The 27641-nt window shown below is 37.7% G+C and overlaps 1 protein-coding gene across 1 annotated transcript; it reads left to right on the top strand.

Moving 5' to 3' along the window:
* The first annotated feature begins 4 nt into the window (after nucleotides 1-4).
* Nucleotides 5-26830, top strand: LOC110021681 (telomerase reverse transcriptase-like). Its single transcript, XM_020720269.1, has 5 exons — nucleotides 5-485; nucleotides 20817-20882; nucleotides 21016-21115; nucleotides 25166-25198; nucleotides 26679-26830. Exons 1-5 carry the CDS (start codon nucleotides 186-188, stop codon nucleotides 26828-26830), a joined length of 651 nt encoding a protein of 216 aa, XP_020575928.1. The 5' UTR covers nucleotides 5-185.
* The last annotated feature ends 811 nt before the right edge of the window (nucleotides 26831-27641 follow it).

Here is a 27641-nt window from a genome sequence, read left to right as displayed (position 1 = left end):
CGCTTCAATTTACAAGATGCTCAATTCGTACATCGAACAAAAACGGCGGAGCATTAAAATGCGCAGAAATCCGTACGCCGGAGTCGCAGAAGCTTTTAGGGGGTTCGAGGTTCCCAATCTGGTGTCAGAGGTTCAGGCGAAGAAAAAAATAGGAAACCTAATCGATCGAGGAAGCACGTCGGCCAATGGCGAGGAGGAGGAGACGGCTCCGACCACCAGAAGTTCTCCGGCGAGCATACGGCCGCCGCGTGAACTCTCTGGAGTGTACCATACTCTCCTTGCTTCCCACTCCACCGCCTGATTCCCCTCTCGACTGTTCCTGCAATGGCAGGTTGTGTCTTTGTTGCCTCGGCCATTCTCATCTCATATGTGATGAAGCCCCCTCAGAATACGTGCGGTTTCTCACCAACTCCTTCTGCATTATTTCCTCATCAGCCCCGCCACCTCCGGTGAACTTTTCTGTCAGTGGATTAGGTTTTCGCCATGTAAGTATATGCTGTTTTGCTCAATGTAAAAGATAAATGTAGTTTTTGCATTACCGGGAGATAGTGAGCTAACATTTGACAGTTGGCTGCTTCTAAGCTGTTTTGCTTATAGGTGACAGTGGGGAGGGCTATGGGATTCGGTTTTATACAGGATTAAGACGGGCATGATTGGGTATCCATGTTTTCCCAGAAAATGAGTAGCATATTTCATGTGGCATTTTTGCCGGTTCAGGTGTCGGATTAGTAAAATATATTGTGTCGTGTATTGTTAATGATCCTTTGAGGCATGTCTGGTAGATTGGGAGGCACATGCAGCAACCTGTCCTTAGCAAATTTTCTGAATGCAATAAATGAACGCTAGGGGGCTGTTTGGTATAAGATTTAAGGGATGTTTTTAGGGGCTTTGACTTAAATACTTTCTGACGGTCATTTGGAACATTTTAAATACCCAGATTTACTAAATATTTTTGTTGTTTCGTGGATTTAGTGGAAAAAAGAAAAGGAGAAAAAAGGGAAGAACTCTACAAATGTGCAGGGGCTTCATAGCTTATCCTGCAAGCGCGGATGCCTTTTCCCATCGTGAGTTATTGCTTGCCTGCAAGCCTCGTAGTGATTTCTTCCTCCAAGCTTTTGGGTAGGAGTTGATGGTGGGTTTGAGTTGGGATTAGGGTGTGCTGGGGTTTGTACATCGGAGTAAGGCGGACTGGGGAAATATTTATTTATTTACTTTTATTTATCTTTTAATATCACACCTGGATACTCTCCTAGTGTTCCTTACCCATTCATGAAAATTAATAACATATATGAGTGTGCTATAAGTTCAGTGAACTAATTAATGCTAAATAATATTTTGAAGGAAAAAAAAATTACGGTCATGTGCAATCGTAGTTCATATACACGCTAGAAATGCGTAGCACAAACATGTTTTCATTATATGAATCATTTTAGATAATGGGTGTAAAATATAGCTAAAAGTACAACTACAACAAACATGCAGTTAATTTATTGTTGTGCAATCATTAAAATATCCATAATGATTTTATAACCAATAATTGTCACCTTAAGAATGTCATTTGTAATTGCATAGACTTTTACAACTTTTTTTCATTTAGTCGTATGATCGTCACCTAGTCCGTCGACTAAAAATAATTTTTGATAAATGTTGAACTCCTTCCAACATACTTGTTATCAATAATCCCATGATACCAACAATTTTAGTCACGCCTAAATATTATGAGTTGAGAATCAAATTGTCCTTGTCATCCGTACATGCAAACCATTCATGTATTAACATAGCTATCACAATACCTGTGACATTCTTTTAAATAGAATTTCCATAATAATCATTGATCACATACAAAGTATGTATCATATGCATATACAATATATGAATACCTACAAATAATGATTTAATAAAAATGCTCACTAGATCAATAGAAAGAGAAATTATAAATATCATTAGTGTCAACTCAACTTGCATTCATGTAACATGTGCATGTATTTAATAATATGTAGGATTTTTTAAATAAAATTGTATATCAATAAATCAACTAGAAATCCTACAGACAAATGTTTTTCTTAATTCAACACATGATTATTTCGCTTGAGTCGACGGAACGACCATATGTCCAGTTTTCTTAAGCTCGTCTCAAACTCACTGCCTAAAATTTTTCCCTTAGAATTTTCATGTAATTTTAGCTCATACCTTAATTTAACCTCAAATATAATTTATTTACCAATTCTCACCTCAAAATGACGCATAAATTCTCTCAAATGTTTCTTTTATATTTTTTCTTTCTTGCTCCTTTCCATCTCTACAACCTGCTTACATCTCAAAATTCTACCCAAATCGAGTCACATATTCTGGCCACACGTTCGCCTCCAATTATAATAAATGAAAACGCTGAAATACTTCGGCTCATGGAATGTAATTGCTCAAAGAAAAAACTGTTCTAAATGTCTTAGAAAGGAGAATTCCTTTACCAGTTTCTTCCCAAAACTCCCCATCGAGCATTACGTTTCTTAGGTGATCCCTCTTGCCTTGTTTTGCTCAATCCCGCTACAGTGCCTAAATTGCTAAAATTCCCTAGCTCGCAGAAACGAATTGCGGGAGGGGAAAATTGGAAGAGCGGCCTTTAACTTGATTCAGTTAAATCATGACTGTTCGATCCATTGAGTCAATGCATGTTGCTTGCAGAAAGTGGGATGTTATAGTTCAATAGGAGGATTAACGAGTCTAATTATATTTAATTACAGATTTAATTATTTAAATTAAGTTAATATCTTTTTTTTTATAATTTCAAATGTTTCCACAATATATATAATGTTATCAAGTTGATCGTAAAAAATTGTAGACTTTTATAAAATTTACTCGGTCGGATTTCGGGGAATGCCAAAAATGAATATATTTTAAATTATTAAAATTTTGCCTGATTTAACCAAAAATTGGTCTCTTATAAAAATTTTGTTCTTAAAATTTTCGAATATCTTATCCTAATGGAAAGAGGAATTTCTGTCTTATATTTTTTGTTCTCTTTTTCAAGTAGCTTGTTTTCTGGCCCGTGCTACCATTTTCTCTTGACACAAGGAATTTGCCTATTCCTCAAATTTTTAACATCAAATTCAACACTCCTCTCAGGCTCTTCAATGTATGTTAAATCTTTTTGTACTTATATAGTTTCTTGTGAAATCCTTTGGTTTGAGGTTGAAATTCGTTTTTTTTGTATTAATATGTGAAACATATCATGCATATTTGACATATCAATAATTAAAACTAGCTTGTAAGAAACTTGATCAACCTTCTATTATTTCAAAAGGACAAATATATTTGGTGCTTAACTTATTTTCCTGACCAAATCTGACTGTCCTTTTTATTAACCTAACACACAAAATCACCAAATACAAACTCTACTACTGTGCTTCTTGTGTTATAAGACTTTTGTTGTTGATCATGAGTAGTTTTTAATCTGTCTTTGATTGATCAGATTTTTTCTGTAGCTTTATCATCTAATTCAGGATCTAATATTTGGCGTTCTCCTACTTCAACCCAACTTCATAGAATTCTATATTTTCTATCATACAATGCTTCATATTGAGTCATTTTAATATGGGATTGGTAACTATTATTGTAGGGGACTTTAATCATCAGAATATAAACTTCCGAACTACCTCCCAAGTCAAGAATACAAAGTATCCATAGGTCTTCTAATTATTGGATTGTACTTTCTAATTTTCCATCAGCTTGTGGATGAAAAGTTGTACTAAAGTGCAAATGTTTGCTTAAACCTCCCTGAATATCTCTCCATAATCTGGATGTGAATATTTTATCTTTGTTAGAAAGAATAACCTTGGGAACACTATGAAATTTGATAAATTTTTTGACATAACATCTGCTCAATTTTTCTATTGAGTATGTCTGGCTAATTGACGATAAATGAGATGACTTTAATCACTCAAATGCTATCATGATTCTAGTTTGATCTAGGAATTCCCATAATAAATTATGTCACAATTTCTTCCTATTTTCGTTCAGGTATAGACATTGATTGTAGTAATTAACCGAGTCTCTGATGCTTAGCTTTTATAATTTGATAAGCTTCACAATTTAACACATTCAACATCTTTCTTCATACCCGAACACCGTAACATTAGTTTTAAATTTTTGTACATGTTGGTGCTGCTTGAAAGAATTCTATACTCTGAAAGATAAGTTTTATGTAAGATTTTGTTTCAAATTAAGATCATTATGTACCCAAAAATTGCAGTTTGTTTCTAATAATGTCATCTTCATCTACAGTCATATCTGATTTTTTTTTCTGACTAAAGTTGCTTAACGAGTTTCTAATATTCATTGCTAGCATTCTGGGTTTTCTTAATCCATTGAATTAAAGTTTGTTTCCATCGTGAATTAGTGACTACCCTTTATATTGTCTTCTTACCATTCTTCCTGTACACAATATGCAGTGATCCACTTCAATAACGACCTGATAGCTTAGGTTTTCTTCCTTGGACCTCCCACCTTTAAATTTCATTTCACAGAGTTTAATCAGAAAATGCTCTGCGTAAACACCAGTAAAATTTAAGCAACCTTCCTCTTGCAAAGGTGACGATAGCTTAGGTTTTCTTCCTTGGACCTCCCACCTTTTAATTTCATTTCACAGAGTTTAATCAAAAAATGCTCTGCGTAAACACCAGTAAAATTTTAGCAACCTTCCTCTTGCAAAGGTGACATGGTGGTTCTGCACTCCAACTATGAAATTGAAGCAATGATTTCCCCATTGAATGCTACCTCCTTGGGAAATTCTGACCATGAATGGATGACATTTGTAGGCATGATATGCTGTGTAAGGTAGGACTTGTAGGCAAAATACACATACTAATTAGACTTAATCAAAGTGATAAATACTCAACACTTTGTTCTGAAAGATTCTTTTACATTAATAGTCATTTAATACGCCTATACTATACCTATCTATGATGTTACTGAGGAAGCTCTAATCATTCTTATTTGGATCTCATTGCCTAATTTTTGTGTTCGAATCATGAACCATTACACTCTTTACTTATTATCTTTTATCTATGATAATTCTCTTAAAACTTTTTTTTTGCAGAATTCTTAGTTGAAATGGATATTTCAGAGAAACTCGACAACAAAATATGGACGTGATTTGAACAATATGGTGATTGTCAAAATCAAAGTTTGTGAACCTATCTAAATTTTGCAACCATTGCAGACTGCATGACCATTATGCTTTAAATGTTTAATCCTTCATCCAAATCTAAAGAAATTAAGGGAATATAATCATGCGAGTTGCTAATTGGCTAGCAATGAGATCAATGAAATAATCTTTTTGGATGAGCTCGTGGATTATAAATGACTTGCTAAAACCCAATCTCTAAACAACATGCACAAGCTCATATCATTGGTATACAAGTGAACTCTGGGTCGAGTCTGGTGCAATATTGATTAGGAAAGCTGATGGTGATTTGATAATTGACCTAATAATCTTTGAGGAAGCGAATAATGTGTTTATTGAGACTCCATCTTCTCTAAGGGATCTTTAAAACTTGAGAGCTCTGTGTAATGTTTCTCCTCTCTTATTTAAAGATAAGAGCATTGAAATAGGTGATTATAGTCATTGAGAGAAGTAAAAGTGCAATCTCTATAATTGGTGAGGATAATCATTATGCTAAATCCAATAACTTTGATCAGATATAAGGTCCTTGTCCTAAAAAAAATTAAATATTTTTTCAAGGATATGGTGATGGCAAAATCCAAATTTTGCCGTTAGTTCATCTGCTGCCCTTGTTTGGAGGCTGATATTGCCGCTGATTTTATCACTGTTAAACCTCATCCTATCAGTTTGGTCACTCCTAATCTTACTGAATCTGCTGACGATAAAGAATTTACTGAGTACAACCTAAAAGAGCTGTTAGATACTTTAGAATGTGTAGAAAAAGTTCCTGGAGAAAAAATTCCTTGATTTCATTATTCCCTTGTTAAGTATATATATGAGGAAGACAACCCTCCTAATTTACGAGCTTACCAAATTTCTCTAATTCAAATTTGAAAAGGAAATAATTTTAAAATAAAAATAAAAAAAATAAATAAATAAAAGAGAATAACTAATCAATGGTTTTCCAAATTTATCTCCAATTAAGTGCTCGTTTGGGGCAGTGTGGTGGCGTTTTCAAAACGCCTTTTTCTATAGCTATTTTCTTCGTGGTCTCGCAAGCCGTTTGCCCCCTGCGTCCCGCGTATCAATAGGAAAAAATCCCTGTGCTGCCCTTCGCATATCTCGCTCGCTGCCTCGCCTCGCTCTCACACCCTCGCCCTTGGAGAATCGGCCAGGACCTCTGCTCGCACAAGAGATCGACGCCCTTTCCAAGAGACGCTCTTTCCAAGAGAATCACACACCTTGCCTGTGAGATCTCTCAGCTCGCTGAGCCGATCCTCCCCTCTCTTTCGCTCTCCTTCGCTGAGATTGCAAGAGGAAATAAATAGGTTTCCATTTGAGGAAGCTATTAATGATTTCCTATCCGATGTTATCCTCCGGTTCCTTGATGCGGAAGGAAGACGATAGTCATGGCAGCACTGGGATTCAATTTAATCCGCCCCTTGGTATCATGCTACCCTTTTCTAGGAGTTAGAGATCTTACAACAACAACAACAACAACAACAACAAAGCCTTAATCCCACTACGTGGGGTCGGCTACATGAATCCTTTTTCTCCGTTGCGTCCTATTTAGTGTCATATTTGCATTTAGTTCTAGTAAATTAAGATCATTTTTAATACAATAAGCCCAAGTCTTCCTAGGTCTACCTCTGCCTTTCTTAACACAAGTCGAATTTAAAACATCTACTCTCCTAATCGGATCATCTAATGGTCGACGATTAATATGACCAAACCATCTTCTTTGTAACAATAAACGATTAAAAAATTTTGAAAAGTTAATTAATTAATAGAAAAAAAAAGAGGAGCTTCGTTGGTAACAACACAGGTGTCGTTCGAGTGAGATCGCACCGCTCATGGGAGCGTTAAGATGAGGATTTTTTCTCGTCTCATTCCATTCCAACGCACACACACAGAGAGCGAAGGAGAGTGTGAGAGAGACGGGGGAAAAGTGAGAGCGAGAGTGTAGGGTAGAGGAATAAGAAGAAAAGGAAAAAGAAGAAGAAGCAGTATAGGAAGAAGCAAAAGGAGAAAAAGATGATAAACTTGCATGAAGCGTCCTTTGCTTCCGCATCGTGCTTGACAAAGAGCTCGACTAGCCCTGTCGAGTGTCGTGAACAGTAAAAGAAATGGGGAAGAAGAAAGAGGAAAGCTCGTTTGACTTCCTGAAGTGATCGTCAGCAAAAAGCATACACCAAGGTACATCCTCTTGTAGATTTCCAGTAAGACCATCCATAGCTAAAGCAAAAAGATATGGGCTTAAAGTCGATCCCTGATGTAAACCAACAGAAATAGGAAAATATTTTGTCAATCCTCCTTCAGTTTGAACACAAGTAACAGCTCTAGTATACATATCTTTAATGACTTGAATACAATTCATATCAACACCTTTCTTCTCGAGGACTCTCCAAAGGATATCTCTTGGAACCTTATCGTAAGCTTTTTCTAAATCAATAAAAATCAAATGTAGATTCTCCTTATTATCTCTGAACTTCTCCATCAAACCTCTCAATAAATGTATAGCTTCCATAGTAGACCTGCCCGACATAAATCCAAATTGATTATGAGAAATTTTTGTGATGCGTCTTAACCTATGTTCAATTACCCTCTCCCATAATTTTAAAGTATGACACATCAACTTAATTCCTCTATAATTTGCACACTCTTGTGCATCCCCTTTATTCTTAAAAATGGGGATCAAAATACTCTTCCTCCACTCCTCAGACATCTTTTTAGTTTTTAAAATAATATTAGGAGTTAGAGATCTTGTTTAATTATTTTTGTTAATGCTTTATTTACATATTTGATTCTTATGTTTTCTAACAAAGGTAGTTGGGAGTCTCTTGTGAAGATAATGAGGCTATATTATTCTTTGAGATCTCTGGAATTAGTGTTCCACTGGTATGTCTTCTCTTATATATGTCCAATTCAATAAATGTTTTGAATCCTTAGAATTTCTGATATGTGCGCTTTAAGGCAATTAGTATATAGAGTAGTTAAAATTTTAAAAAGTGATTTCCTATACTAGTAAACTGAGAGAACTATTTGATTTTGTGTTTTACGTTTTGTTTTAAATGGGTACAAGCAAGATTGCATGAATGCTTAGCTTGCACTATTAGATAAGGAATCGTTTTAATTAGCTTGAAGCTTATGCACTTTATTAATCTACTATTTGTAATACTTGGGCTGGGAATGTACTCAAAAAAATCCAACTCATTCAATTTCCCATAACTCAACCTATAAATTTTTGGTAAACTGTGCTCTTAATTTGGTTTCTAGCTTTGCTTAATTAATAAAATAATATGGAAAGATTGAATAAATATTCATCAGAGATTTGTTGAATTATCTTAATTATACAGTTTAACTGAGTAAAGCTATTTCTTTGTTATGAAATAATGCTTTTATCTAATGGTGAAGTTGTTGAATGCCTAAGATTTCATTCTGATTCGTGATGATTTCAGGCTTCTGTATTACGTACTTCTGTGCTTATTTTAGTTCTGTTGCAAACATTTTCACCAAACAGGGGCATGAAAGTCATTTATCTAGCAACAACTATTAATAAACTATTCTGTATAAGCTCCCCCAAACAACAAGCCAGTTTATTCTGATAATCTGTTGATTATCAGATTATCAGGATAATCTGCTTATCAGCAGATTATATTATAAATAATCAACAACTGCTCCAAACAGACCCTAAGTTTCTTGATAGTTATGGTATAGCTGGCTGGCCCACCTTCCCAATTTTCCACTCCCCCTAAAGCTTGGTCATGTATGTTGTAAATGCCAGACTTCGCATTCAACTCAACGAAGCAGCCTGGTGATAGAGCTTTAGTGAAAACATCAACGACTTGACGATGAGTTGGAATGTATATCAATTGAATAATGCCACTATTGACCTTTTTAGAGATAAAATGTTTATCAATCTTATGATGATTTGGCGATGAGTTGGAATGTTGATCAAGTGAATAATGCCACTATTGACCTTTTCAAAGATAAAATATTTATCAATATCATTGTGTTTGGTGCTGTCATGTTGCACATGATTCTTTGCAATACTATTGGAGACATGACTATTTGGATCATATCAAATTCAATGGTAATAATCTCCTTGATCTTCCAAATCTCTTTTTCTTCATCATCTGTCAGTGTCATATCATCTACATAGACAATGACCATAGCTTCTTACATTTCTATGTATGTTTTATGAATAGTGTATGATCAACTTGGCATTTTGCCCCTATTTGATTTCATAGTCCTTGCACATTTGTCAAACCAAGCCCATGGAGATTCTTTGAGTCCATTGTAAATTTCTTTGTTTACATAGTTGATGCTTTTTTGAGCTGCTTTCTAGTCATGGTATGATCTCCATATACACTTCTTTTTCAAGGCCTCCATTCAAAACCACATTCTTGATGTCAAATTGATGCAGTACGCAATCTTCATGTATTGCCAAGGAAAGACCACTAGTGAAGAATGTATTTTTATAGTCTATTTCATATGAATGAGTAAAACTTTTTACCACCAACTTAGCCTTGAATCTCTCAATACTCTCATCTGTTTTGTACTTGAAATTGAACACTCACTTGCCTGGAGGAAGCTTTTTAAAAGGTTAATGTGTCATTTTAATTAAGTGTTTGGATCAGCTCTTCGACTGTCTTTTTTCATTATGAACTTTGAAGTTTTTCATGAATAGACTTAGGTATCTGTATACCGTCAAAGATTAGATACAAAAGTTTTATAAGTTGATGATAACTTCTTATAGGCAACATACTTCTAAATAGGATATTTGTGCAGCTCTCCCTGTCTTCTCCACGGAATTCTATGGCTCTTGGAACATTAGAGATGTGTGCATTTAGATTTGGTTGTGAATAGTCATGTGGTTGCATATTATCCTCATCTTGTTTAGTGGATTTCTTTCTCCTAGTGTATAAATGAAATTTCTTATGTACTTCCTTGTTCAATCTCAGGTTGGATATCTTTAAGTGGTGGAATTCGGGAGACATGATGGTTAGAGGGAAGTAAAATATGTTGTGGTGACTCTAGTGCAGTGTGCGTATCCGAAGTAGTGTACCAAATCTGATATTCATTTCCTGTATTTTAGATTTGCGGTAGCATGATTGTTTTTTACCATGAAGCTATACTATGTTTTAGTGATGGAAAAATTCTTTTTTGTTGGAAACATAAATATGGAAAATAAATTTTGATGGAATTTGGGTCAAGCTTTGTGCAGTTTGGTTGGTAAATTTGTGTAAATGAGACAACCAAATAATTTTAGATGAAGATTGATTGAGAAAACTCTTAATTCGAAGGTATTTTTTCTATCTAAACATGGAGATGGTTTTTATTCCAAGAACCATTCTTGATACTGTATTAATGAGGTAGGTAGTTGTGAGAATACCCCCCATAAAACTTTTGAGATATTGTGTAAAAATATTATAAATATATATATCTCAAGGAGATATCTATTCTTTCTCTCAGCTATCACATTTTATTATGGAGTTTCAACGCATGAACTTACAGGGATGATACTATTCTTTACAATGAAAGGTCTAAGGATAGAGTTGATGATACTAGAGGTAATCCAAACCAAGTCTGAAGGCAATTTTTTTACTGACTTAAAATAAGGTTACAAAAGAAATGCACAAAGCAAAAGCAAAGAACAAAGGGATTATATCTAATGACTCAAGGAGGGATTCTGACAAGGTGATACTGGATTGACGACTGCGGTGAAGTCCGAAGAGGGGTCGGGCTGCTGTGGGAGAATTAGGATAGTAGATCAGCGATAGTAAGACGTTAAACAGGGGGCGGATGGGGGCTGCTTAGTGCTGGGCGGATGGGGGCAGCAATTGGAACCACGAGCCAATAGAGGAGGGGACTTGCTTGCTGCACGAGGGAGCTGGTGTGACATGCTGTAGGTGGACAAAGAACAATCCTGTGGTTGGCAGATAGGAGGGGAGCTGCCAGCGGGGGCTTAGAGGAAGGATTGGCAGAGGCAGTCTGTCGAAGTGCTGGACGGAGTCAGAATAATGGAGATAATCACCATCTCGGATGGGGTTACAGCCGGAGCACCTCCCTAATCGTTGGATTCAGTCCTCAAGAGGTAATACACTATGACAATGCTGAATTTGGATTTCAAAATAAAGCCCCTAACTTTAGACACATCAACTCTTATTTATATGAAAATTGTTCTAATTTAGAAAACATTTAAATCAAGAAAGGAGAATAAAAATAAAACCAAGATCTCAGAATTTTGGGAAAGGTTTAAATTAAGGAGAATGAAATATGGATTTAGGCTTTTAGGAAAGGATTTAAATTAGGAAAAGGGCTTAGGAAGGAAAATAGAAAGTGGAAGAAAGGAAAGAAAAATGACAGGAGAAAAATGAAAGGTGAGAGGAGGAAGAAGGGGGCGGTGTGGCTCCCCTCTAAGAGGACCGGCTGGTCAAACAGGGTTGGACCTGCGCCCAACCAATCCCCCATGAGCCCCACGTCAGTCCCTTGGATTTGGGGGATCTTCGACTTCAACTGTCGAAGCTTCTGGATCCTCAAATTTCGGAGTAAGATCTTGAATGTGATTTAAATGTTGTAGTTTTCTGGCAAGTCAATTTTGTATGCATTGTCGTTGAATTTTTGTAGAATTTTGAAAGGTCCGTCTGCTTTGTGTTTTAGTTTTCCGAAAGCTCCTACGGGGAATCGATCTTTTTTCTACCGAATCCTGACGAGTTCGCCTTCTTGGAATGTCACATTTTTTCTTAATTTGTTTGCTTGTACTTGATATTTTATTTTTTGTCAAGCAATTTTGTTGCCAACCTCTTCGATAGTTGCTGGATTTCATGAAACCATTCTATAGCATCTTGGCTGAGTTTTGACGTCGGTAGGAATGAGACCAGATCAAGCGGTGTGAGCAGATTGAGGCCACAGAAAATCTCAAATGGACTGCATCCCGTTGTTTGACTCATGGATCCATTGTAGGCGAATTTTGCTTTAGCTATAATGAGATTCCATTATTTGATATTCTTTCCCACGAAACTTCTCAGTAGGTTTCTTTGACTTTTGTTCACTATTTCAGTTTGACAGTCTGTCTGTGGATGAACTGCTGAACTGAATTAGAGCTTGGTGTTTAACTTCCCCCATAATGTATGCCAAGAGTGGCTAAAAAAATTAACATCTCTATCAGAGGTAATGGTTATTGGAATCTAGTGTAACCTTACAATCTAGATGAAGTATAAATCAACGATATGAGAGACGTATGATATGTGATGACAGGGTACAAAATGTGTCATTTTTGAATATCGGTTCACTACAACCATTACAAAATCTTTATTCCTTTGTGTCTTAGAGAGATAGTACGATGTCCATGCTGACACCCACCCAGGGTGCTCCTGGTACAGGTGATGATGTATACAACCCTGTATTTTGCTCTCTTATTTTTGCAAAGTGGCAAATCCTGCATTGTCAAACGTGTCAGTCTATATCTCTTGTTAGTCGAGGCCAGACGAAGTGTTCTTTGATGAGGGTGTGGCTCTTGTCTTTGTTGAAATGGCTTGCGAGGCCTCCATTAGGGTTCTTTTGCACAATTCCTTCTCTTAAAGGGCATCTTGGAATGCATAATTTATTGCAGTAGAAGTAGTAGCCATCTGCACTGTACTACTATCCGGTAGGCTTTTCCTGAGATTGTTCCCCAATATATTTGAAGTCTTCATCTGCTGTGTACAAGTCTTTGACGATCTTTAATCCTATGACGCTTGATTGCATAGAAGTTATTAATAAGTGACGTCTGCTTAGGGCATCTACGATACGGTTCGATATGACGCTTGATTGCATAGAAGTGATTAATAAGTGGTGTCTGCTTAGGGCATCTGCAATGCAATTTTGGTTTTAAGGCTCGTCGTATGAGTAGTAATTCACCTTCATCCTCGGGGAGCTGAAGTGTTTCGTCAATATTGTCTTCTGGCTCCTCATTCTTGCTTTCTTCCATGACACTTTAGTATGTGAAATAGAGAGTTCTGCTTGTGGGACAGCTGGAGGCGATGCGGTCGAAACCGTGGCATCTAAAACACTTTATAGCTGACATGGGCTTGGATGAGCGTTCCTTCTTGGTTTTCATATTTCCGGACGCTGGTTTCCCGGTTCCCGGAGTGCCTTTGTCGGTAGGGTTGGTTTGTATGAATTTTGCTGTCGGATGGAAGAATGTGGTCGGCCCTTCTGTTACCTTTCAACTTTCAGGGTTAAGGTTTGGACGCTGCTCAACGACCTATCGGGTAGTAGTTGAACTACATTTTTAAAGGCGGGCTTCATGCCTCCGAGGTAGCGAGCGATGGTATGCTCCTGTTATTCGACCAAGTCACACTTAATTTATAACTGATCGAATTTGGCTGTGAATTCCTCTACTCACACCTTTCTCTGCTGGAGGCTGTGAAGCTTCAGGAACATTTCTTGGAGGTAATGTGGTGACAGGTATCTCTGCCGTAACACTTTCTTTATTTTGTCCCACTTAGTGATTTTGTCACTGTTGCCCCGCATTCGCTGTCATTGTAGGTTGTCCCACCATAATGAGGCGTGTTTTTTCAATTTAATAGCTGTTAGTTTGACCTGCTTATCTTGAGGTATCTCCTTGTATTGAAAAGTTTGTTCGATTGCTCGTAGTTTGTCAAGGAATTCATCTGGATCCATACCTCTGTCAAATTCGGGGAGATCAATTTTAATGCCAAAGTTTCGGTGGCTTGTAGGCTCTTCTTCTGGTCGCCTCTGGTATTGGATGCCAAAACGACATGGATGACATTCTTCATCGCTGTTATCTTTCCTGAGGAATGGATTTAGATTGTCATCCCTATCATCTTGTCGACTCTCTCGGTCACGATCGAGGGCGACTTCGTGCTGGGTCCCTTCTTCATGTTCTGTGAATTGTTGTTGCAGACGACATATTTCATGTCGTATCACATCCTGAGATGGGGTCTGGCACGTTTCTTCTGAGGGACATTGTTGATAGTTTGGATGAGAAGGAGAAAAGGAGTTTGGGGAAAGGGAAAGAAGGACAATAAGGATTGAAAAATAGAAAGATGAGAGAGGAAAATGAAAAGAAGAGGAATATATATCGTACAAGACAAATTTTGTGTTCGTTTTCCGCGATCGTCGACTCCTGTCCAATGACGAAAGGATTTTGGGGTTTCATCGTCTCTCCCTCGCGCTAGCTTTTGCGTGGATCTCGTCAAGCTGCAAGTTCCGCGGCTCTTCTTTTTGCGTCGACCTCGTCGAGCTGCGACTGTGGTTTCACTTTGACCTCTTCGCCTCCCCTCTGCCCGACTTGACAGAGCTTCTCCTGCGCCTGCTGTGCTTGTGTGAAGCACACTCATGGCCTCAGGGTTATCCTACACCGCCGCCCTCGCCGATGATAATCTCGCCAAACCCTACAAACGCAACTCCTCTTTCCACCTCATTGATAGTCTGGTAGTATCGCAGATGTACCATGATTCTGTTGCAAGAAATGACGATTGCAATCTCATAAAAAAAGTAGAGAAAAAATTTGGCTAACCAGTATTATTCTTCTCTGACGCTGAAATTTCAACTCGTGCAGGAATACAAATTTTTACTAGTTGGAAAGTTCCAATTATGTGGAATGTTCCAATTATGTCGCCTTAAGATGAAGATTATCAGAAAGGTTTTTGAAGATTTCAAAATAGCTGGGACTTGGCAGGTGCGTCTTTTTGACGGAAGACATGTTATGATACAACTGAGCATAGAAGAAAATTACACAAGTATTTTCTTATTTTCTCAAAGAAATTCATCACAATTGAGGGCAAACATATGAAATTGCTCAAATGGACTCCCAAAATTGATCTCAGTCAAGAAGCCTCAATTGCACCTATCTGGTTCTCATTGTCTGAACTCAAGTTTCAATTTTTTGACCTACCTACCTTATATGCAATTAGGACTATTCTTGAAAAACCTTTGTGGGTAGACACATCTACAATTCATTTCTCTAGACTTTTTATTGCAAGGATTTTGATTGAAAGAGATATTACACTACTAAAATTACACTACTAAATTACACTACTAAATGTAGAAGAAGTCTGGCTTAGCTCTGCTCACAATGGTTATTGACAAAAAATCATTACGGAACAAAAGTCTTACTAACACAAGCATTGTAAGATGTTTGGACAACTACAAGAGAAATGTTTTAGACTGCACCCACAGTTGAGAACCAATAGTAAAAAACAGGAACATGATGTTAGTTCTCCTCACATGCCTGAGTGCACTCCCAACAAAACTAATGACAGTCAACTTGAGGGGGGAATCATCACAAGACATGAAATTGTGGCTGCCCCTGGGAACCCTTCTCCTGACCATACTATAAGGGATAATGTTTGTACCAAAAGTTAGGATAGTCCCACAACTCCTATTCAGAAAGTATCAGATGTGGATGTGACAATTCACACTTCACATACACTGGAATCTATCGCTGTGACAACGACTGCTTTTCCTTCTACTGCGATTCTAATATCTAATCAGACTGAGGATCACATGAGCCAGTCTTCAGATGAAGAATAACAGATTTACACTCCCCGACGGAAGAGAAGGTTGGGGGCACACTCCAACTTGGAAACTTAATGGATGATACTTTGGTTACTCCTGATTATGACACGACACTTCAAAGTTTGTTATCTGGCTCCGCTCCTAAAACTAGAGGAAGAGGCATGACTAAACTGGATCGTCCCTAGCTATTTGTTTTCTGTATGTTTTAAATTTTTTTTTGTGTCTATATGTATCTTTTGTTGGGGTAGTAATGTACTTGATATAGTATGAGTAAGGTGCCTCTACTGGGCCTTCTCATACCACCTTTGTCTATCAAAAAAAAAATATAGATATATATACATATATTTGCTTGGGTAGGGATAGGGATGCATATGCTAGGAAACTCTAAGGTAGGGCTAGAAGTAAGTTAGCTCGGATACCAAATGATATCGGAGGTAACCCAAATGACGCAAGACACAATTTTATTACTGACTTAAAATAAAGTTATAAATGAAACACACAAAGCAAAAGTGAAGAACAAAAGGATTACAACTAATGACACAACAAGTTTGACACAACGAGCTTGTTGAGGAGGGAGTCTGACGAGGTGATATTAGATCGGCAACCACGAAGATGGCCGGAGAGGTGTCAGGCTATCATGGGAGAAGGACAACAAATCAGTGATAGTAAGGCGTCGAACCATGGCTAGAAAGAAACGGGAACATCATCAATGTCTGGAACAAAAGAGACGAGGGATGGTGGCCTCGAGGAGACGGAAAAGATATGGTCTGCTAGGGGCAACGTGTGGGCGCAATGCTTGCGAGGGCATGGTGGTGGCACATTGCCTGCGGGTACAGGGGTCAGGGAAGGAGGGCAGCGGAAGCCGAGCAGTGGGCTGCACGAGGTTATCTGCATCTGCGGGAGGCACTGGGATTGTCAGACAGATGAAACCCGTCAGTTGGGATGAAGGTGACAGCGGCCAGTTGGGATGAAGGTGACAGCGGCCAGTTGGGATGAAGGGGGCAACGACCTGGAAGTTGCCGACATGCTGGAAGGAAGGTGACAACTGTCTGGAAGGCAAGATAGAGGGCTGCGGTCTGTTGGAAAACCGCAGCAGCGGGTTGGGAATCAATTCTGTGGGCTGCGGACTGTCAGCCGGATGGGGGCAACAACTTGAACCACGGGCCAACAGAGGCATGGACTTTTTTGGCTGCAGGATGGAGCTATTGCGACGTGCTGTTGGAGGACATTGAACAATCTTGTGGTAGGCAAACAACATAGGAGCTGCTAGCAAGGGTTGAGAGGAAGGAGGGGCAGAGGCGGCCTGTCGGGGTGCTGAACGGAGTCAAAATGATGTAGATAATTTACATCTAGGACGGGGTTACGGTCGGAGTTCCTTCCTCGTCATTGGATAAAACCCTCAAGAGGGAAAATATGAAGGCAATGCTGAATCCATCTTCGAAAACAGTGTCCCTAACTCTAGATAGATTAACTCCTATTTCTAAGAGACTTGATCCAATTTAGGAAACATTTAAATTAAGAAAGGAGAATAAAAAAAATCAAGATATTAGATTCTTAGGAAAGGTTTAAATTAATGATGGAGAATAAAATATGGATTTAGGCTTTTAGGAAATGATTCAAATTAGGAAAGGGCTTAGGAAGGGAAATATAAAGAGGAAGTAAGGAAAGAAAAAGGAAGAGATAAAAAGGAAATGAAAGAAGAGGAAGGATGGGCAGTGGGGCACCCTCTCCAAGCGGATCAGCGAGTCCACTGGGTTGGACATATGCTCAGCTGGTCCCCCATGAACTCGACATTTGTTAAAGCACCAACTGGTCCCTCATTAGCCCCGCGTGAGTTAAAGTATTTTTTTGCATTATCAATTTTGAGAATCTGAATTATAAATTTGAATTGAGGGTAAATTATGTCATGTAAGGTGTGAAAGCTTTGTGTTTTAAATTTCTCCTTTATGGGAAGTATCCAACTGATTCTAGCATGATCATCTTGGATGGATACAAATAATCCAACTCTTTTGAGGTTTTCACTTTTGAATGCTCCAAATGTCATTATGGATAACATAGAAATGATGTGAGGGTTTTTACTGAGATAGATGATATACATATCAATTATGTTTAATTAATGGACATGTTTCACAATGACGAAATTGAGACTTTTTTGTGAATAAAGAGAGATGAGGGTACAACTTTGCAACATAAAGAAAATTGGGACGACACAGACGGCAATTTCATAATGAACTTGACTTTCAATAGGTTCAAATACAACAAACTCATGCTCAAGAGAAGAGGAAAGTGGAGAGTGCACTTGTGTGTAAGAGAATAGTACTCTTTAGGCATATATGAAACTTATTGCGATTCCACACTGCCAATTTGCATCTACGAATCCATCTCCTAAAATTCATATAAGTAAGAATGAAATTTACTAACACAATTTAACTCATGATTAAGCTTGCTAATTGAAAGTAAGTAGTAACCTAATTGGGGAACATATAGCTGAAGAAAGCTGAATATCTTTGGAGAATTTCATATCTCCTTTCCTAACAATGTTGAAGTGAGATCCATCGGCAAGTCTCTCAAATTTTTGGTTGATGATCTCTTGATAGTTGATGATTGCATATGAGTGTGTCCAGCCATGTGATTTGAAACACCTAAATCTATTTTTCATTGTTAAAATCTTCCATTGTTAGCATAATAGGAGGATATGATATCTTGGTGTGTCATCAAGGTGGTAGGCTCCGGAGTAGAAGTCGACGTTTTCGAAAATCCTATGCATGTTTACGGCTGGAAGAAGTTTGATTGGTATAAGCTGCATGATTTCTGGCTGCTTCTTGCCCCAGAAGTGGAAGAATTTGTAGGAAGTTGGAGAGGCATGCCTGCTCGGAAAAGAATAGTTGGGCTGTCAACGGGAAGGTTGGCTGGTTGCTTGCTACGTGCTACCTACTACTTCCGACTGCCCTGCTGGAAGACAATGGAGACTGGAAGGCTGCTGTGAAGTCTGTATGGGAACGATAACTTGCAGTTGGACACCTGCACGGAGCCGATAGATTGGCAAGAGCATGAGTAGGATTGGGTAGTGGCTTGTGTTGATCATAGTGGGAGAAGAAACAACCAGGAGGGCCTGTGAGGAGAATTTCCGTGCTGATGGTTGCAGTAGAATTTTTGTGACTGGCAAGAGCATGCAGGATTGGCTAGCCGCTTGTGTAGATCATAATGGGAGAAGAAACAACAACCAGGGGGGCCTGCAAGGAGAATTCCCGTGCTGATGGGTTGCATGGAGAAACTCTGGAGGAGGGCTTGGTGTAGAGTAAAGCTTCGACTAAGGGCTTGCAGGAAGACATGTGGTGGTGCTGCTGCTGTTGTAGGAGGGTTTTGCTGGAGGAGGGCATGTATCAGGGATAATTCAGGTTGCAGGGAGAGTTTGATGGCACGAATTGGGATGCATGGAGAATTTCAATGTCAGGGAGAAGAGGAGGGGCTCCGTAGGAGGGCTGTAGTCTGTAGATCGGAGGACATGGAAGGGCTGCTGAGCAAGAAGAAGGCTTCACAGAGGCTTCTGGGTGTTGTCGAGGCAAGGAGAAGACCGGCGGAGGCCGCTGGCTGCTTTAGCTATAGAAAAAGGGTTGGTGGAGGAGATTTCCAACTGCAAGGAATTGCGATCAGACTGGGCAGAAAAGACGAACAACATAAACTTTCTGGTCGAGCAGAAGGTATGAATGACAGTGCACTGTGATTTCACGCGGACATGAATAGAGGATACATCAAACTTAGCTTTCGTGTGTAGGAGAGGAGACGACTTTGTGCGTCAAAGATGTTGTAACAGAAATTTTACACATTCTTCATTTTCTTCGCTGACAAGGAAAGTTCACTGGAGATACAGAGGATGATTGGGCCCTTTTTGCAACTCGAAGTTTTTATAGGATGAAGAAAAACATGGAGATGGAGTGCTTGAACTCGAACGATAGATTTTTAAGCTTTGATACCATCTTAAAAAAACCTCTTTGAGGAAAATATTTGCTTGATTTCATTTTTCCCATGTAAGAGACATATATAGGGAAGTTAACCCTCCTAAATTACAAGCTTATCCAATATCTTTTATCTTAATTTGGAAAGGAAATAATTCTGAAATAAATAAAAGAAACGTCAAAATAGTAAGAGAATAACTAATCAAGAGGTTTCCAAATTTATCTCCAATCCCCCGGTAGCAATGAGGTGGCTGGACGGTCCACTTTCCTGATTTTTCGCAGAAACGGTTATGGCTCCTCATCCATGCCTCAATGCAAATAGCTAGTGAAAGTACTTTTAGAGTTGATAAGGAGATTGTTGCTATTACCTTGTTTACTTGAGTAATGTTACACTTCCTCCATCTCCAAGTGTTTTTACAGCCGCACTGTCTATGCCATATATAACGAGTCATTGATTTATCTTTGATTGTGTGCTTTCTACCGTGCAATTTGTTTATTTAAATTCAAAATGGAGGAAATGGAGTCCCACTACCTTGAAGGATCATATCTTTTTGTGTTTGCTTAAGAGATTTTTGATCTTCAAGTGATATATGTGTTCAATATTTTTCTTTATGCATAGAATTTATAACTGTTTAATTTAATTTTTGAACTAATTGTTTTTTTCTCCTTCCGGTGAAGCAAAAAATAGTCAAATTTGTGCAAGGTTGCAACACTTTCTATATTTCATTTTTATAAATGGGACTTGCATGAAAAAATTCTAGACCTATATCTGGCTTTGTAAATGCATTTCTTCACATTGCCTGTGCTTGATGAAAGCTTGAGCAATATCCAGAAGTGACAGTTCTCAAAAGATTTGTACGCCTGTGTGATTCAATAGTTAAAATAAAAAATTCAATGTTTGGTTTCAGGAGTGAGAATAATTTTTTTCCTTATTAATGCCATTTGTTATTCTTTTGGTTCCCCTAAAGGCTATGGTTTCTCTACGATAATGAGATTGCTTGCTCAACTTAAATTGTTGTTCCATGCTCTCTGGATGTGTTGGGTCCAGGAATTTCTTGTGACCTTTTTGTTAAATACATTCTTATGAAATTTTGTTCATAAACGTTCTGTTGATGCACTGTAGTGCTATTTTTTTGGCAGTCTAATTAACGATATTAATTTACATTATTCAGAAAAATGGTTTTTTTGCTGATCGTGCTATCAACTGCAGTCATGTTTTGGATCATTTGTTGGAAAGGGTAATTTCTTATGAGAAAAATTTTTTCTCTATAAAATTATTTTGCTTCATGTCTTTACTGTTTTGATAATTCAAAGTTATGAGGTGATGACAACTATGTTGAACTCAAATTCTTTTGTATTGTTTACTTCCAGATTGGTGATGAATTGATGTCCTTTCTCTTAAGCTATTGTTCGATCTTTGTGCCTTTCGCAAACCATAACTACCTCCAAATCACAGGAGATCCTTTAGAAGGTACAGAATATACTTACTAATTACATGCGGTGGCAATCATAGTGCCTCAAAGATCTTCTGGTAATGTGAGAATGTGGGGTATTTCTGCCACATCATGCATCCCCTTATATGATTCTTCTCCTCACAGCTTTACTGTTGTATGTATTGCCAGACATGCTCCTTTTACAATACCTGTGATTTCTGGTATACTTTGCCAACACAAATTGGACGATGAGATATTTTACCTTCCCAATTTCGTTAGTTTTTTGTTGCAGTATGCTTCTGCTATCTGATTGATTATCAAGCTGCATGAGAACTTTATTTATGTATCATCACATTTTTTATTCTCTTTTTTCTTGAAGATTATCTTATAACAAGTTTGAAGAATTGTTTGTACTTTTATTTATTAGGCTGATTTAATAACTATCCTTTTATTCGTCATAAACAATCATGTTATGAAGAGTTGAATGATATATTACTGAAGTTTATATTTATTAGGCTGATTTAATAACTATCCTTTTATTCGTCGTAAACCATCATGTTATGAAGAGTTTAATGATATATTACTGAAGTTTATATTATGGTGCTTTTGTCTTTTTTAGTTTTTTTTTTTGTTTTGAGATGCTAGATCTGAAAATTCTTTCCAGCTGTCCTGAGAGATTTGTTAGGGATTTAAAAAATTCTTGCTCTTACCGTTCTTTCCCAACAGGTTTGCATGGATGTCTGCTCTGAGTAGAGGCATGATTTAGGAGGTGGTTAGGGTTTTTTGGGTTGGCAGAATTGGTGTTTGAAGGAGCTTTGGGAGAGATTCAAGGTTGGGAGCTTGAAATTGGGTGAGTAGATCGGCAGTTTAGCTCGTCATTGATGAGTGTGATGCTAGGTTGAGGGTGAGAGTTTTTAGAAGGGTCGAGCAAGAGGATGAGGGAGGTAGGCATGGCAATCTATGGTATATACTTGAAAGAGTAGTTTGAAGGAGAGGAGTGTAGAGCAAGAGTATGAGGGGGGTAGGAGGAGCGGCCTATGTGTGTTTGATGGGAGCAACGTGAGCGCCTTGTGACACCCAAATTTCGTGAAATCAAGTAAGTTTGACAATTCTTAATGTTCCTCAAATTTTGCAACCCTCAGAATGTGTTCCAAACAATTTTATAAAATTCTACATATGGAATCGAGCAATTCGATATAAAACACTACATGGTTTGGGAAATATATAAATTAGAAGTTATGTGTTTTATTCACTTAAATCTTAATTACTTTAATTAATTCTCCATAATCCTCTCAGCACTGTATCCATTTGCCTCTCGCCTTTCTATTTGTGCGTTTCGGTCGATTAGGGATCTAAAACCTTCACATTTTCTTACCCTCTCCTGAGATTCCTTTTCCTCTCCCCTCTTCTCCCTTTACTTGCTCGGTTTCACGGGCTTGGGGGTAATCCCGTGAGAAGCATCGCCCAGGTACTGTAGCAAGGGGCGGATAGCGAACTGAGTGGCCATCTGGGTGCCGCAGCTTATGATATAGTGTTTTGGAGCGATTTCTATAAGCATAAATTCCTCTCTCACGTCATTTGAGACTTTCATTTCTTTCCTCACTCTTCCGTTTTGACTTTTGCCTTGTTTTCATGTAAATATCATTTTCGGCAGCCGTTGAAGGTGCTGATTATGTGCCAGAAGCGTCTAAGGGCCTTTGCGAGCTTCCACAAGGGTTCTAGCACAAAATCAACATAAGGAGGTGTGGTTGGAGGTGATAGAAAGAAAATTAGATGGTTGCCGAGAAGTCCATTTGAGATTTGTTTTGGAAATTAATGCATGTTTTGGGATAATGCATATTATGAACTAAATTTCATGAAATCCTATGCTGTCTACCAGGCCCAAGTTATTTATATGAGGTGGCGAGCTCGAGACGAGCGCGTAGGCACTCGTCGTAGGTCTGCTCCGCTAAGTTAGGTGAAATGATCTTGTGATAATTTAAGAAACATTATCTTATATAGGCTTTCATATGTTTTTTTTTTTGACACATACATTTAAACTTCTTGCATATTGTTAATGAATATATGCAATTGAAAGTATAAATGCACATTTACTTTTACTACGATACATGTGATGCTATAATCAACCTATGTTATATATGACTATGCATATTATATGAATTTTCTGCAGGTATTTATTTGTTATGCTTCATGTCTATGCCTATTGATACATGTAAGGCCTGATAAATGATTGATGCAGGAGTGATGATTCAATGTCACAAGGAATGTTAGGGGTTAAACTATGCTAGTACAAATACACAGAGATATGTTATGAGGGAGCTTAGCCTAAGGGCAAATTTGTCTTTTGTATGCTTAAGAGTAATTTAGTCTTTTATTATTATTATTTTTAAGTATAAATATACTTGTCATGTCTAGGGTTAGTTTTATGCTTGAGATTGGGTTGCGACTCTTACGTCTATGGTTTGGGAGATATTTCCATCATCTCGAATTATAGGAATTGAGAGAGACCGCACATCTCTCGAATTGTAGGTTTATCTTTGTATTCGTGTGATTTATTTGGATTATTTCAATAAGAATTTATGTTTGCTCTAATCTTTACACAATCTGTGTGGATTTCTACATCAAATCATAAGAAATTAGTATCAGAGCAAGATTTTTGGGAAAGAGTGCTTGAAATCTGAGTGAAACTAGCTTGGAAGGCTGAAGGGATCGCGGCGTAAAGAGCTATGGTCGATCGATTTGACCTAGCAGGCTTGTGACCTACAAAAGAAGGCAATGTTTTGCGGCTTATTACATGGCAACGATTTCTTTACAAATAGGGAGGGGATATGACTACGATCGAAGGAGTTTTACCTTCGATACATGGTGGAAGACCAGAACCAGATGAAGAAAGCCAACAAGAACAACACAAATGGAGTGTCATAGGAAACTGCTGCAAGAACGATAATGCCAAAAGTTTAGACGGTGAAATTCTAGAGGGAGGCTACACGGGATACGAATAATGGACCTCAATCGGGAGCAACACTACTTATAGAGACATAGATTTAGGAGACGAGAGGCAAGGGGATATGTTTTCGGTGTGATGAGAAGTTTATCCCAGAGCGCTGTTGCGAGGTTCAAAATCACAAGTTCTCGTAGTGCAGGAGAATGATTCAGAGAATGAAGAAATCGAGTAAGCTGTGAGGGAGTCAGAGGATCAATCATTTTTTTCATCTTGAGGACAAGATGTCTTTTGGTAGGCGAAATTTTTGTTATGAGGGCTCCTAGTTGAAGGGCAAAATTTTCTTTTATACACATAAGGGCAATATAGTCTTTATTTTTATTATTATTGTTGGTATAAATATGTTTATTATGTATAGGGTTAGTTTTATGCATGTGATTGATTTGTGAGTCTTAGGTCAAGGGTTTGAGAGAGATTTCCTTTAACGAATTTTAGGAAAATGGAGAGACCGCCTACCAATTGTTGTTTATATTTGTTTTCGTGTGAGTTTTCTAGATTATTGTGAAAAAAATTTCCGTTTGCCCTAATTTCTATGAAATCTGTGTGAATACGTTGAATCGTAACAAGATGTAGTAATCCCGATTTTTGATATTTATACGGGGACGAAAATCTAGGAATCGTTAAGATTAGATAGTGACATCATTAGGGAATTGTGGGTATAGAGGGGCGATCGATGACTGCCATGTTGGGGAAAGCTTAATCTTTATTGATAGTTTATATAACATTTGGGACAGAGCGTCAACCCATGATGAAAAGACATGAAACTAGTTGAACCTTATATCTTAAACAAGTGACATTATTGTGATATGATTTCCATGAAATGACATTGTTATGATAATATACTATGAACATGCTTTTTATTATGCTTATGATTTGATGCTTACACCCTATATGTTACATTTCAGTCTTGATTTTTATATTACCTATATCTGCTGTCTTTTCATGTTCTATAGCATGTTATGATCTGTGTGTAGAAATGTATAGTTTTATACGAGCCTGCACGTTTATTTTTCATATATAAATATAATGTTAGCCCTTATTATTTCTCTTAGCCAGTTATTGCTTATTCTTTGTTGTTGCCTTTCAGGTAGGGGCAATGAGTACCAGTGCGAGTGGTCAGGTTTGTGTTTATACAGCTTTTGCACGATAGTTTTGGGAGGTTGTACATCTATTTTAGGTACATATTTTTATTATGTGGGATTTAACTAACTTTATATAGTTTTAATGTTTTAGTTGATATGATTTCCATGTTTTCGAGTATGTATATGAACAATAATGTATCATGTATGTTGCGACGATCTATTTAGAATTTCATCATCCACTGGGTCTTGATTTTATAAGTCAGGACGAGTGGTGGCGAGGGTTGGTCTAAATAAATTGTCAGCCTTTGTTACGCTATGATTGATTCTACTAGGGGGAGTTAGTTGGGGTGTGACATCTTGCTTGTTAGGTGGGGGATGCATGATTTGTGGCTTGAAACTTGCTTTGAGGGAGAAATGATAATTATGTGTAGTTGATTTGGTGAGGAGCTTTGATGAGAAGTGAGGATTTCAGGAGCACTGTGCGATGGAGAGATGAAATGAGGGCAAAACCATGCGACATATGAGGGATGAAAAATTGAGTGTGAGACAAGGTAAATAAAATAAAAAGAAAATATGGGTATGAAACATATTTAGTTTTATCATTATTTTTAATGTAATTTATTTAGTAATGTTAGTGATATATAGTTGTTTAAATTTATTAAATATAATATTTTGGTTTTTTGGAACTTATTGTGTTCACTATTAAATTATTTAGTAATGTTAGTGATATATAGTTGTTTAAATTTATTAAATATAATATTTTGGTTTTTTGGAACTTATTGTGTTCACTATTAAAAAAAATATTATTTAAAAATATATGAATAAAAAAATTAAATGTAAGTTAAAACAGATAACTACCCACCCCCTCTCAATTTCTAAAAACTTCTTGCTCCTTGATTAGAAAATCCACATCCTTGCTCTATTTATGCAGTCTTCTACACTCTACCAGAAGCCTCTTCTCCTGACACTGAAGGTCTCCGCTTTGCCTCGTAATTGGACCTATCCTTTTGTTTTCCTATTAGAATCGAAATTGTCGTCTACCTCTTTCCTGCCTGAATCCTTTGCGGCACAGCCACGATAAAAGAAGACCAGGAAGACACGATGAAATCGAGGGATACCCTACTGTTTCTCTGTTCGCTGGCTCACTGAAGCCCTCAACTACCTTCATGATGGGTCTTCCTCCTCTCGGCTAGGAACCACACGACAGAATAAGCCACCGAAGATGACGAGGAGATTGTTGCAGACGAGGCGTTCGAAACTCCCAACTTCTCTTGTTACATGCCGCTCCGACCGTGAACATTCCCTCTGTTCATTGAATCGAACGTTTTAGCTTTTTTCTCCACTTATCATTCCTAATGAGGAACATCGCCGAAGTGATCCTTGCGAAAACCTTGAAATCTTCTATCTTTGCTTTTTTGCGTCGTCAGTTCTAGTGTTTTCGACCTTCGTGTACATTATCAGTGCTCCCCAGGACATCACTAAACACTTCATTGTACATATATGCGTTGTAATTTGCAGAGTTTTTGAAAACCGTAGATTCATTTTTCCTGACCTTGGTTTTCTTCTGGGAATCTCTTGATCTCCTATGTTTGGATCTATCAATTGCTATTCCTGTTAGCGATTCTGGAAAGGAAGATGTACAAGACAAACCTATGTTCGTTGTACCATAGAGAGTGCTGCCCTGGTTAGAATTTCTCCTCTACACATGGAAAAGCTGAGGTCCGATATTTTGGCTTATTACCTTTCAATGGCAGACGAGCATTCTCTAGTTTTGATAGAAGGCATTCTCTTATCCGAAGATATCCTCCAAAGCAAGGTGGAAGAGCTTATCATACTTCTCGGAGTCACAAGGCTGTTTATCATACTAAACCCTAACCAAGGCCTTCGGACAGAGGCGATAGAACTGCACCAACAGTTGCTCTGCCATCACTAACTTCTTTATTGGTGTTTTTGTTCTAGTGGTCCCTGCCTTTATTGCTGGCATTTTTGTTTTGGTGTTTTTTGGCTTTTGTTGGCATTGCCAAATTTATTGCTTTTTTGCTTTACTGTTCCTGCCGAAATCCCTATTTGCTGATCCCTTTTATTTCGAATCCTTCTTCTCTGGCTCAGATCTCACACAAGCTCTTTATTTCACATAAAAAAAAAACTTGGATAGATTATATTTTGTTGAAAAAATGTTTTAAGAATCTAATATTTAATATCTAAATAGAAGATTTAAAGCTTTCAGAATGCCAACAGTGTCGCCGGAGGATAGAGATTGTAGACAGAGTGGTTAACAGAGTGCGAATTTCGTAATATTGAAGTTTGAGATGTGAGATAAATAGTAATATTTCGGGTGCTATGTATGTAAAAGCCTCTTTATTTTATTGTTCTTATCGTTGTCAATGCCGTCAGAGTGGAGTTTGAAATGTATTATGCATTGGGGCAATATGGGTATTTTTCAAAATCTCCATTCGAGGAGAGTATGAGTACCCGTCCTTG

Source organism: Phalaenopsis equestris, unplaced genomic scaffold, assembly GCF_001263595.1.
Source record: "Phalaenopsis equestris unplaced genomic scaffold, ASM126359v1 Scaffold000139, whole genome shotgun sequence".
Taxonomy (NCBI): domain Eukaryota; kingdom Viridiplantae; phylum Streptophyta; class Magnoliopsida; order Asparagales; family Orchidaceae; genus Phalaenopsis; species Phalaenopsis equestris.
The sequence above is the reverse complement of the archived record's forward strand: the minus strand, read 5'-3'. Positions and strand labels throughout refer to the sequence as shown.